This window comes from Zea mays, chromosome 1 (genome assembly GCF_902167145.1).
Source record: "Zea mays cultivar B73 chromosome 1, Zm-B73-REFERENCE-NAM-5.0, whole genome shotgun sequence".
Classification (NCBI taxonomy): Eukaryota; Viridiplantae; Streptophyta; class Magnoliopsida; order Poales; family Poaceae; genus Zea; species Zea mays.
The window spans coordinates 199351423-199365459 of record NC_050096.1 but is presented as its reverse complement, the minus strand read 5'-3'; the positions used below and the strand labels follow the sequence as shown (position 1 = coordinate 199365459).

Below are 14037 nucleotides of genomic sequence, written 5' to 3'. Positions count from 1 at the left end.
TGTCTCGAAACGCCGACAGATTTGCAAAAAACAAACCAAGTGGTGGCATAGAGTGATCCATATATGTCAAAATTGAATCAAAACAATTTTGAGTTCTTATTTGATTTGATTTTGTACTTGTTCTACTTGCTTTATGTTGTGTTGGCATAAATCACCAAAAAGGGGGAGATTGAAAGGGAAATGTGCCTTTGGGCCATTTCTAAGTGTTTTGGTGATTTAGTGTCCAACACAAGTGCCTAAGTGTAAAAAGGTGGACAAAGTACAAATCAAGAATTAAGGTATGTTTCTCAGACTTAGTACATTGTTTTATGGACTAATGTATTGTGTCTAAGTACTGGAAACAGGAAAAATCCAATTGGAAATGTCTTGGCTCGAGCAGCCAAGAATCTGCTGAGTCTGGGAGCACCGGACTGTCCGGTGGGTCACCGGACTGTCCGGTGGTGCACCGGACAGTGTCTGGTGCGCCAGGCTGACTCGGCGTGAACTCGGCGCTCTCGGGAATTCGCCGACGGCGTACGGCTATAATTCACCGGACTGTCCGGTGAGCCAACGGTCGGTCGGGCCAACGGTCGGCCGCGCGATCTGCGCGTGACACGTGGCCGAGCCAACGGCTAGAAGGGGGCACCGGACTGTCCGGTGTGCACCTGACATGTCCGGTGCGCCAACGGCTCTCTGGCGGGCAACGGTCGGCTGCGACATTTTAGGAAGGAGATCGGGCACCGGACAGTGTCCGGTGTGCACCGGACTGTCCGGTGCGCCCGATGACAGAAGGCAAGATCAGCCTTCCAGAATTGCTCTCAACGGCTCCTAGCTGCCTTGGGGCTATAAAAGGGACCCCTAGGCGCATGGAGGAGAATACCAAGCAACCTTAGAGCATTCTTGATCATCCACACTCAGTCTTTGCGCATCTGTTTGTCATTCTCAGTGATTCGAGCTCCGTTCTAGTGAGAACTTTGAGATAGTCTTTTGAGCTCGATTCTTGGCCGTGTGTGTGCGCATTTTGCTGTGGATTTGTGTGTGTTGCTTCCCTCCCTTACTCCGTATTTCTTTGTGAATCTCAAGTGTAAGGGCGAGAGACTCCAAGTTGTGGAGATTCCTCGCAAACGGGATATTGAAAGGTAAAGCAAAACACCGTGGTATTCAAGTTGGTCTTTGGACCACTTGAGAGGGGTTGATTGCAACCCTCGTCCGTTGGGACGCCACAACATGGAGTAGGCAAGCGTTGGTCTTGGCCGAACCACGGGATAAACCACTGTGTCACCTCTGTGTTTGATCTCTTGTGGTATTGTGTTTTGTTGAGACTCCTCTCTAGCCACTTGGCGATTATTGTGCTAACACTTAACAAGTTTTTGTGGCTATAAGTTTAAGTTTCCCAAGATCACCTATTCACCCCCCCTCTAGGTGCTCTCAACTAGATGAGACTATAGACTAAACTTTAGTCCCTCTAACCAAACACCCCCTAAAAGAGGGAGTCGGTCGCATGGGATAATCCGTCCTAGTCGGTAGTTTTTTTTAATCTTTTCAGTTTTCTACTTTCTCTTTTGGATTTCAATCTCAAATTAGGTTTTGAATTTTAAATGCACAATCAAGAAAATCTCAGCATGAATGCAAATATTTATAAACATATATATTAATTACTCTATTAATCTATTTATGTCATGTTTCACATACTTATTTTAAGGAATATTGTTATTGAATGTGTAGCCGAATTCAAAGTATATATAAAAATAATCAGTTGAGAATTTGCCTACTATTTATTGTTCTGAGTTTAAAGTTAAATTCCAGTCTTCAAAGTTTTAAAATTTAAGTTTTGAACTGCCAAACATTTTAGTATTACATATTTATTTATTTATTATCATCATTTTTTTGAAAGGGACACTCTCAATGTATTATCCTCCATTAGAAGACAACCCAATTTGATTTTTCTTGGGAAATTTTTTACTAAATTCACTAAGATTTTGGGTGTTACACTATTGAATATGTTGGATTAGATTTTTTTAGGTTGGGTTGGACTTTTTAAAGTTTAGATTTGGTTAAGTTATATTGTGCTTTTTACTGTCTTTGTTCGACCTATGTCTACTACTGGGTTGGTTTTGGTTGGATTGGTTCGTGTCTCTCTATTGGACATGTCAGATTAGTTTTTCGGGATTGAATAAACTTTTTTGGTTTGGATTGAACTTTTTCGCTATCGATTAGGTTAGGTTGGATTTTGGTTTAAAAATCATGGTTAGCTCTTGTATTACTATTTGTATTGATTGGATCATGTTAGATTGGGTTTTTTCAGATGGATGGAGTCGGGTGGCATATGCTCAATTCTAGTTAGGTCATCTCGAGTAATCCGTGTAAACGATGTGCAAAACACTATTTTGTACCGTAGATGAAATTGTTTGCATAATAAAGTTTAAAATAGATAGTAATATAGGGAATATAATAGAAAAATGCTAGAGATAGCCTTAAGCCCATACTCGCGGAGACGAAGAAAATGTCGATAGCCAATAAAAAGTAATGATATATTAAAAAACTATTTTAAAATTTAAAATTTAAATGATTATTGGATGGCATAAAAGATAACTAATCTCCAGTAAGTTTTTTAATTCTAAATTATTACTGATATGGCATTTGGTCTGTCATCCTTATTATGGCTTGTTCGTTTTGTTCTCAATCCATGTGGATTGGGTGAGATTGGATGAGTTTCAATCCCAAATAAGTCAAAATCTTTTATAATTTTTTCCAATCCCATCCAATCCATACGGGATAGGAATAACCGAACAAGCCCTTATAAGGATAAAAAAAAGATTGTCCCAATACTTTACTAGCCGGCGGCGGCCGCATCCCAATTCCCACATCCCCTTCTGCAATCAAAAACCGAGCTAGGGTTTTAGGGGGAGACAGAGAAGCAGAGGGAGGCTCCATGGACAACCCCGAGATGCAGCGATTCATTCAGGTGAGAACCGGTTCTTCCCGCTCGTGAATCGTGATGCGTTATTGGCGAGGGCACGCTGCTGCTGCTATCACGTAAGACCCGATTGCTGCTTTTTATCTGGGCATGCGGCTGTTGATTTCGGGGGTATCGATTTGTTGTATTCTGTTGCAGTGGTCGAACATGGATTCATGGCGGTCTGATGTGCTGCTGTAGTTTTCTGCGCTGTAGCTTAATATGTGCAGTGTAGGAGATGATCAATTTGTTTGTAGATGTAGCACTGTCTCGTTATGCAATCAGTGTTGGATCTGAAGCCTCTCAAGAGGCAGCGTGAAGGGGGCGAGGTGATTTGACTTGGTTATGAGCAGGGCGAGTTGATTCGACTTGGTTCTGAGCATTCTCGTTTTGGCTAGCGATGTCTGGTTAAGGGTTTAATTTTCTTAGTGCTATGCTAGCGTGCTAGATGATAACTAGAGGAAGATTTGAGATTGTACTTTTGATCAGAGGTGAACTAACTGCACAGAGTTTGTTGTTAGCTCCGTGAATTAGATTCATTCATGTTTGTATCCATTGAACTAGTGGTAAACTGCTTCATTGGTTATTGTGTTAGATATAAGGTGCTGATCATGTAGTTTACGTCCGTAGATCATATTACTTTAATACTAATAATGGTTAAGGCAGAGATACTTTGATCGTATCTGGCAGAGGCCCTGCTCCCTTAGCTTTGACTGTTGTCCTACCCCCCGACCTATAAGAACTTGAAAGTTAGATTCTGTTTTCCATTAGCCCTCATTAAGCCAGATCTTGATTATTGGATCATTAGCTAATTCTGATTGGACCACTTGCTGTTGTTGTGTTAGCTAAGTGTGAGTATTATTAGTTTGTACGTATAAGCAAACTAGCTGTGAACCTAGTTTCTCAAGTTTATGAGGGCTTAGCTGTGGCAGTCATGCAAAGTTTAGATGTCAACTGTGAAATTTGCTACCTGTCCTCCATGTAGTTTTGCATAATTTGGTTTATAGTGATAAATGTGTTAACTAAAATACTTAACTAAAGTAAATGCTTATCATGTGTTACCTAAGTAGGGGATGTCCTAATCAGTCACTTCAGCTCTTAGAGGATAATCTTAGACCTTCAATTTAGGTAATGCTCACCATTTTGTTGAGCTACTGTTTCAGATCATAAAACATATGCTATATTAATCTTTCACCTTCTTGACATCTTGACCTACTCGCTAGCAATGTCACATAATCTCCCATTGTTTGATGATGGTATCCCCTGTTTGCATTTCTTCAATCTAACCTTCTTATCCAGATTTGATTTATTCGAGCCAGCATGCACATAGTCGTTACCATCTGTGTGTGAAAATTCCTTACCTCAATTTCTGCAACACTGCAGAAAGAGCAGCAGAAGGCGATGATGAACGAGATGGTCGGCAAGCTAACGAGCGCGTGCTGGGACAAATGCATCACCAGCGCTCCCGGGAGCAAGTTCAGCTCCGGGGAATCAACCTGCCTGACCAACTGCGCTCAGAGGTTCCTCGACATGAGCGTGCTGATTGCCAAACGCTTCGAGATGCAGTGAGGCGTCGTCACTCGAAGCTGTTGCCTGGTCAATCGCCCTAAGCTTTTCCTTTGATTTGAGGTTCCATTGAGGACTTTCGGACGATTCAACACAGAGTTTAGTGTTTTTTTTATGTCTTACCCACTGCCCTGTTTAGGCAACGTGTTAAAGTGTGTTTGAGCCTATTGAAATTGGATTTGTACACCTCCTGCTCTTAAACAAGATCTCTCATGGCATACCTGTCAGCATCCTAGGTACTTCGATTTCAGTTTGGTGAGCTCGGATATCAGGCGAAGGAGATCTATGAGATGTAAGATATAGTTTCGCCCACTGGTACTATTTTCCATTGCCAGATAAAATTGTCATCGTCAAGGAATAAACAGTGGAGACCATTCTCCTCGACGGGTGCGACTTTGAGCACGGGCTCGTCGTCATGGAGTTGTACATGCTGATTATTTGCCCCTAGAATGACAATCATTTCCTACCATTACCATCAACATAGTATACCGAGTGTAGTAGCCACGAGTAGACTAAAAGAAAAATATAAACTTACCATATTGTGAATTAAAATTTATTTAGAGCCATATTTTATATTCATTTTTGAACTAAAATTTATTTAGGGCTCTATCATTTTGTGTAGAAACATTTGGGTTACAATCTATTACTACCTGACCCTTATGTACACGACTAGAGGTGACAATAGACTCTAAATTTTATACTATAAGATTTAAGGATTGGATTAGAATCGGACTATATTTTATTTTATTTTTTAACTAAAATTTATTTAGAGTCCTAATATTTTATAAAAAATTATTTAGATCGCGATCTATTACCACCCCTGTGCGCCACACGACCACCCTATTCTAGTCCTTCAGTAAGAGATGGTGCGGAGCGGTAGTATATATAAATGGAACCATTGTTGCCGTCTGATTTTCATGAAACTGTTGATGATGGTATCTGATTCTTGTATACGATTGAGATGTTTGGTCGGATAACTGAATGGTTGGTTAACCCATCTTGTCGCTGGATGACATATTCTGCTCAAATCAATGTGATATTTGGTGATCCATTCAATCAAACCAGTCAGTTGTCCGTGTGTTACAACGGCTTACAACAATACTACTCATATAAATTATCCACCAAAAAATTTCAAGATTTTTTATTGATTGTCTCCGCTCTCCATATAATATATTTTTTGATTTAGCTAACTGATGTTATTATTTACTCCATCCAATATGTCTTGGTACAACACGATCCTTGCAAGAGCCAAGAACGTCGGCCCGTAGTACTAGTCTAAGCCGACACGATTATATTTTTTATTTTACAAAAACATATATACATATATAATTTATATTTAATATTAAAAACATCTGAATATTATGTTTTACTGGTTAGACAACTTTACTTATTGTCTTTCGCTCTTCTTCCATCACAGAAAGACGTGAAAGTGCATGTCTAGTGGTTATTATAAGACCATCGGTAGCGCTCGCTCTGGGTCTTAGGTTTAACGTCACGTCCGTCGATTTAGCGGCATTGTGTTTTAAGTGGCAGACAACGTTATCATCGACAACGATCAACGAGACAGCTACAGTGACTTTGTCAATCTTGAAGATCACCGTGCAATTCGCCGAAAAAAAGGAAGTATATAGAAAAGGCAGTTACCTACTCACCAGTATGCTGATATTTGGTGATTCATTCATCAAGTATTACTAGATGAGTGTCCGTGCGTTGCAACGGGAACGTATAATAATACGATAACTTATGCACAAATGTATGTTATATTGTTATGAGAAAATGTTTCGAAATCCATTGTGATCCTAACTATATATAAATTTTGTTATTTTAATCTAGTTATTTCACCATTACATTGCAACCATTAGTAACATATTGATCTCTATATATGATTTTAATAATGTCATTGAGTTATAATGACAGCACAATTAAGGAAGTGTTATTTACAACTCAAATATCAGAAAAAGGGTACTAAGAAAGCACGGAAATTAGGTAATTAACTCTATCACAAGAACCAAGTGAACAATGAAATATCTCCATTCCAGCAAATAACATGATAGCCTAAAATTCAGAAAAAGATCAATACAATGTTGACCATATATCATGGCTATCACCATTGTCATCATTTATCATGCATGGATAATATCGATCACATCGTGCACCTCCAGCATGCATTGAAAGCTCTGTTTCCACCCCTAATGATGAAGAGGTCAAAGCAGAGGCCCTTGACGGAGCAGACGTAGTGCGCGGCGACGGCGCGGGCATACCGGATGAGCTTGCCGCACCAGGCGAGGCAGAACTCCATTAAAGTGTGGCTAGAAAAAAGCTAGAGCTCAGAGCGGCTTATAATATTGAATAATTCTATGGATAATAGGGTCGTTTCTTAGTTTTTAATGATAAATTTATGATACTTCATAATTTAGATTACTCATAATATTGAATGATGATGGTATATTCCACATTTATATATTTTTTAATTATGTTATAATGCAATATATTTATTACGGTGCGGCTCACGAGCGCTCGCCAGCTCGCGAGCCAACTTCGAGCCAAGCCGAGCATCATTCTTGAGCTCGTGCAATGGGCGAGCCGAATCGGCTCGTTTCCAACCCTAGTCAGGGGTTCTGGTAACTCGACACCTACATATTTCTCCATTACATTATCGGATAATCATATTCCTCCACTTATCCTTCAAGTCCACCTACAATACATCAAACAAACAACCCGTCAGTACCTTGACTGGAAACCACAGGAACTTCACTATAATAACCAAATACCCACCGGTGTTCTGCAGATAAAAACGTTAGGATTGTTATCTAATATTTCCTTCCAATTGCCCCTACCATACCTACACATGAAACAAGCACAATATACCCATGAGCATACAACAACATCAACTAAATGCGATTGTTTTAGAATAAGAAAGCTGAGATGTCAAATAAGAATAAAATAAATCAGAACATCAAGACAAAACATACTGTTCAACACCCTTTCTTAGTGTTTATTCTAACAAGCACCACCTCCTTGCCTTCCTACGCCCATTCTTATTTTCTCGCGGTGCCAAAGGAGAAACCAGTACTATCGGGAAGGGCGGTCTACGTAATGATGATTCTGAACACTCAGGACCTGACTCCTCCCACTGCGAACAAGTGTTTTCTTTTCAGAAACATGACCAGAATCTAACATTTTGCGGTTGTGATACTAAGCTATCCTATAGGTTAACTAAAAAGTTATGAGATATCTTGATTGAGCTTAAATTAGACTACAATGAGTTTGCGTTTGAGTGTAACACAAGGAGGGGCTATAGTAGAGCATTCATGATCCAAAATCCAAATTTTAGTAGTTACCTTACTAAAATGAAACAAAATCCTACAACTATTAGGTTTTGTGACACCATTTGATTATTTCTTGTCATGGTCACAGCATCTTATATCTTACCAAGAACACATATATCCTCAAAATATTTCATAACACATACCATCAAAAAAAGGAAATGTAGACAAGACCAGAAAGTTGGCAACGTAGAGAACAATTTGTACTGAAAAGTCAATCAACAGAGAAATGAATAAAATGTACACACACTGTTTAATGCAAAATATTGACACAATATATGCACTGATATCATTTTCAATCAAAACGGGAACAAAAGCTAGCTATTACAGTCACAAGTTCAATTTAACAATGAAAGCATGTCCATTGTGAACAAAGTTCAAAAGCAAAGATAACTCCTTTAAAAACAAATGCTCACCTGAAAGGTCTGTTTTGTTGGGTTCCAATTCATAAGGCTGCGAGGTTTACCTATACTTGGACCCCTGTCTTTATCATTAAGAGCACATGGGCCTGCAGTGCCACAAGTTGTTCGTTGACCTCTTACTTCTTCAGCTTTCAAACTAACGCCTTTCTCCATCCTTGCAGCCAATATATCATCTACAACTGCCTTTGCAGATGGAAGCAGATCCCCCACAACACTGTGAAGGTCAGTACAACTTGTTTTAAGCTCGAAAAAACCCTTCTCAACAGCTGGTGTTGAAATTAGATTTGCACTGGAGGTAGGTTCTTCAAGTTTGCCCAAAATCTCATGTGTCTTTTATTCTCCAGCTGTAAATTTCATTTCATATAACCAATTATTATAAACTATGAAGCCCTGACCTTGTGAACATCAGAATCACAACAAATTGGTAAAGTAAAATATCTAGCAGCTAGCAATGCACCAGGAGACATTTTTGTGTTGATAATAGGTCCCCAGTGATTAACAACCCCGCAGTCATTAAACTCAATGTACAAATGTGTGTTCGCCCAAACATCTGCACTATGGTAGCCAACATATGTAGGCATGTCACCCATGATGTAGATACCCAACTTTTGTGCACATTTACGAATCCGTTGCCATTGCCTTTGAAATAAGAACTGCTGAGCCATAAATGTATCTGTCTGCATAGCACATGGAGCTACTCAATCTAATGACACTTTTACTTTAAAGAAGTGATTACTAAGCAAGTACTATAGTTTCAAATGCTTACAAAATCCTTCTGTTCTGATATATATCTTCCAAGGCTCCAAGATGGCAATTTTTCAGAGGTTAAGGCCACTCATACCAAGAGAATGCATTTGTCAAATATGGCCCATGACTCGAGGCTGTTACATAATTGATAGTTAATAATTGAAGCATAGCAAGGCGCTCATGACTATCAAATACTAACAGAATAATTCATCGAAGAGGTAAAAAGGGCACAAATACAACTCTTAAATAATCATGTCTGTTCTACCAAAGCTCTCAGGACTTTTGGATGGCAATGACCCTACACAGAATAACAACATTACACAGTTTGAGTACATAAAAAGCAGCATGACAAACAATGTAGTATACCAAGTTAAATTTTCTAACATCCGGTTTGTTTTGATAACAAATAGTTTCCAGTCACATCCTTCAAAAACCATACAGCTGGTGGCCTTGATTTTTATTTCTGTAGAAGGAGCAGTGAGACAACAAAGTAGAATGCAATACAATGATCTGATGAGCTTGTAAAACACTCCCTACCACATGAATGCCAGGTAAAGTACTTGGATCTAGATAAAACAGTTACATATACAACCTGAACTTGAGTGACATTAGTTTATCTCATTAGTCAGCAGTAATCAATACGTTCCAAGTGCACACAAACACTTACACAGCAGCAATGTAGCACCATTAAGACAAAAAGAATACCTGAGTAATCAGGCCAAGCTGGCATGGGCTGAATCTAGGGAGGACCATGATCTAGTAATTCTAGGATTGGACAGGTGTATAAGTACTTTCAGTCAATGCAGCAGAACAACAAGTAAAAATGAGTAGAATGCAAAATCACAAGAGCTAAATCTAGTACGGGTAATTCTAGGAATGTACTTGATAGTGAAGCCATCATCCTCAACGCGGGTCTTCACAAGGGAGTCTGGAACCCTCTTCTAGAGCTGTCAATGCAGCAGAACAAGTAAAAATGTAGTAGAATGCAAAATCACAAGAGCTAAATCTAGTCTGGGTAATCCTAGGAATGTACTTGATAGTGAAGCCATCATCCTCGACGCGGGTCTTCACAAGGGAGTCTGGAACCCTCTTCCCGAGCTCCTTGAGCACATCGGCGAGCGGCTTGCCGATGCTCTCGGTGAGGGCAACAACCTCGTTGTCGGCGAAGTCGCAGCATCCTAGCCGATAATAAAGTATTCTTAGTGTCATTTTGTGGGATAATAAAGTATTCTTAGTGGAAAACTCAGAACAACAGAATTACCAACTGTAAAGAGATTAATGAGGGTTCATTTTGAGCAATCAATGTCCACAGTTCCTCCTTCAGAATGGCACCATCTGCAGATTCATCAAACCATATTTAAGGCAAAATGTGCTAGCAAGCATACAAAAAAGGCACGTGGATAAAAGAAATTGTGGAAAACCTGCTTTTGTATCAACAACAGCAAGCCTCAATACTGCAAAGAGTGCATAGATTCCATCCAATTGTTGTGTTGTCTTGCTGATGCCTGGGTGCGGACGGGGTTGTTGGCGGTCTAGAAGGAGTCCATGCTGTAGAACTGGGCAGGAGTCCATGCTGTAGAACAGGGCAGGATGTCAACCAGCAAACTTGTGCATTGGTGACCCATTATTCCACATGCGAATCATACAGGTAATTCAAGCTCAAATTTAAACTGAGGCCTACTTTATGTTGCATATCCTTTGATTGTACTAAGCTAAAAAAGGTAGAAGCATATAAAAATGAATTCATTTACGGTAATAAGATGTGACACTTTTATCTATATTTATCTATAAAAAGATAGAACTGAAAGTCAACACAGGTTCTGTTCTTGTTAATTGGGACAAAAAAAGCAAAACAAAAACATATGTATATACTAAAATGTGCAAGACCAAAGGAACAAACGTACAAGGGATGATAGTCACCACAAAGCAAAAAATGGATTTTATTAGTAACTTGGCACTGAATTAACCAACTTGCTGACTGAAGTCAGGTTTAGAGAAAAAGGAATGGGTCAGTACCTGCTTGAATTGTACATATTCTTCCTCCATGCTAGTAGTTAGAACATGATCAAAGATAGAAGAAAGCTTAAATTTAGTGTGCTCGTAATGTCATATGGGCATAGCAAGGCATTACCCAAGTCTTCTTTCCCTACATAGGACATACATGATTTGATGCCTGAAAAAATATCCTCGATTATTGAGAGCCTATGAGCAGCCAAATGGCGAGAAAATTATAGTATCAGCCATCCTCGCTATTCACTACTCTGCATGGTCAATCTGCAACTGGCATGAGTACAACAGCCAACAAAAAAGTTCGTGTACAAATAACTGAAGCACATGCGCTGGACTACTGGAGAAGCACCAAGGGTTAGCTGCATTTAAATGTTGTAGCCGAATCAACCCAGTCTTCTTCGAAGAAGACGCTGTGCAACATTCAGAGTAACAATAGTCTATGTGCAGTAGCCAAACCATTACCAAAGTAAGCAAGGGATTATCATCGAATGACATAGGGGGATTAGTTGAACGCGAAAAGAATTTCACCTTCGATGTCGCGTTCGTGACACCGTTGTTGCCTGAGACAACCAAACTGAACCCTTAGATCTGAACAGGGAGAACGAGAGCAACACCAATTAACTGGATCAGGCTGTGTCGGGTCCGTTCAGTGCCTACCTATGCTTTGCCTCGCCATTCCCTCCGCCGGAGACATGGGGTCCATCTGTCATACTGCCGGTGGGCAGAACAGGGACCGACGGAGACGAGGCCTCGTCAGCGGCGATGGTGGCATTGTGAGCGAGAGTGCGGGACGGTGCCGAGACAGAGTGTGGAGAGGAAGGAGAGCGCGGCCGTGAGATTCACCAAAAGTTAGGGTCTTAGCTCTTGGCCACGCCCATCCACGCTTGGCACTCGCGCGGCCGCCTGGTGGGCCTTCCGTTGCCTGGCGGACTGCGGAGGTAAGAGGTGGCGCCATCTGCCATGCCCTGCTGTGACGGAGCTACTGCATCATGGTGGCTTGGTGAGATGACCTAACCCTAGCCGCGATGTGAGAGAGGATGAAGAGAGGGAGATGAGGTCGTGGTACTCGCCGCCGGCAACTGTTCGGCTACGGTAATTGGTGGAGGCAGATGGAGAACGATTTTTGGGATTCATGTGGGAGCGCTAGGAGATGGGATCGCCGATCGTGGGTAGTAGTGACATCGCGCAGGTTGATGAGGGAGAGGTTGCGTCTGCGGGATTCGCGGAGGCGGACGGTCCGTGTTCGGTAGTGGCGGGATTCGCGGCGGCGGTCGTGCTTCGCGGCGTGTGGCGTGCGGGTGGTAGGCGAGCGGTTCGGTAGCGGCGGGCATGCGGGAGTCGCGGCGGCGGGCGGGTGGGCGCCGTGCGTTGCGGCGGGCGGACGGGCGGGGGCAGTCTACACTTTGCTCTTAATAGTTGTAGAGATATGGGAAAACCAACCAATAACCTGTTTTGCTGATGTTCTGTGACGGGTGAGGCGGTGACCCATTCCATCCATCCACCACACGAAACCAATCATATCTTTGCAGTTTCTTCACGGAAGTGGGGGCATGTTTATTAGCACAAGCGGCCAATCAATGGGAGTGAGGCTTGTGAGACTATCTGCAGCGCGGCCCCCTTCCCCTCCCCTCCTCTTGCACTGTTCACAGTTTAGCGGCTACAGTAGCCCCTTAGCGCACGCAGCGGCAAGCCCTACGGGCAACTCTCCGACGCGCTCCCCTTCTCTCTCACGCCACAGATGAAGGGGAGGACTGTGCACTCCGCTACGCGCTCTTCTCGTGGAAGCCGGCGCCCGCGCCAGACGGCGGAAAGTTCCAGGTCCACTTCTCTTCCTCTCGACGGCTCTCGGGAATGCGGGCGAGAAGGGGCGACGCGGCGGCGGATCTGGCGGCGCAAGGCCAATTCGGAGCCGGAGGAGGTCGGCGCCGACGACGACCACGTCCTGTTGCTGACGAGTGAAGTCCGTTCGCCTCGGAAGCGGAAGCGGCCACAAATCCCAGTCCGTTTTGGCGGTACGTCTCCCCGTCGGTGGATTTCCTCTCCGACCATCGACGACTCGCTTAGATCCAGAGTTCATCGGTTCGAATCTTGTTGTTGCGGGCCGGATCTTCAGCTCTTCAGGTACGAACATGGTCTTCCCCCTCTTCGCAGTTACTTGTTTGTAACTTTATATTCGAAAATTTTAGGTTTGAGTTCCGTAGTTGACCGAACTCATGTCAATGAACGGATTCCAGTACTATCTGGCCGCCAAAGTAACCTTAGATTTGGTCATTCGGTTAGGGTTTCATCAAGACAGTTCAAGGAGTCATCACATAACTGTAAATTAATGTGGTCGACGATAGATGCGTTGAGGGTGATTAGTACGACAACCAACTTAATACCTACCATAGATTGCGGGCCACATTTTTTAGTTTCTGTTCTTGTCTGGGGGCATAATTATATGGTTACTAGTCTGATTACAAATATGACATTTGTAGCTACTTCTATGTCATATTGGTATGCAACATTTTAGGACAAAATTTGTTTTGTCTCCCACATGTCCTGTTATAACCAGGAGAGTATCATTCCTGCTACAGAGTATCATTTAAATGTACAAGTTTGAAACAAACCGATGCACAATTCCTTCTACAGCTTAAGCACAACATGTGCAAATAGTCCTGACTTGTGTGTCCCTCTTGTTCTAAACAAATCATGAGTTGTCCATTTATTTTGTAACTTGCTTATTAGCCTCATCATGTTTTGAAACTTGTACATTTTAATTATTTAACAGTTCATATATTCCTTATTCAGCTTTCTGAGCAATTGTAACCAGTGAATTGTGAAATATATGTTTCTTATTTCATATAGTTCTTCAATTCATGATAAAAATTTATACTTGTCTTCGTATTATTGACACATGAAAGCCTCTTAACATTCTACATCAGTATGTCACATGTATCTGTGTTTCCACTTTTCATGGACTACACATATTTGTGAAAACATACTTATGCACTAAATTTCACCCACTGTATTATGTTCTATACCAATGATG

At 41.7% G+C, this 14037-nt stretch overlaps 2 protein-coding genes across 2 annotated transcripts; one reads left to right on the top strand and one right to left on the bottom strand.

The window, feature by feature from the left end:
- The first annotated feature begins 2778 nt into the window (after positions 1-2778).
- LOC100284883 (mitochondrial import inner membrane translocase subunit Tim8) lies at positions 2779-4714 on the top strand. The gene is given in 2 exon segments (NM_001157778.1): positions 2779-2944; positions 4319-4714. Coding segments are annotated over 2 exon segments (219 nt in total). The 5' UTR covers positions 2779-2911; the 3' UTR covers positions 4505-4714.
- A 5495-nt stretch (positions 4715-10209) lies between these two features.
- LOC109943718 (protein ILITYHIA) lies at positions 10210-11351 on the bottom strand. The gene is made up of 3 exons (XM_020547220.2): positions 11013-11351; positions 10418-10569; positions 10210-10331 (listed from the first exon to the last, which is right to left on the bottom strand). Exons 1-3 carry the CDS (start codon positions 11027-11029, stop codon positions 10240-10242), a joined length of 261 nt encoding a protein of 86 aa, XP_020402809.1. The 5' UTR covers positions 11030-11351; the 3' UTR covers positions 10210-10239.
- Positions 11352-14037: the final 2686 nt, after the last annotated feature.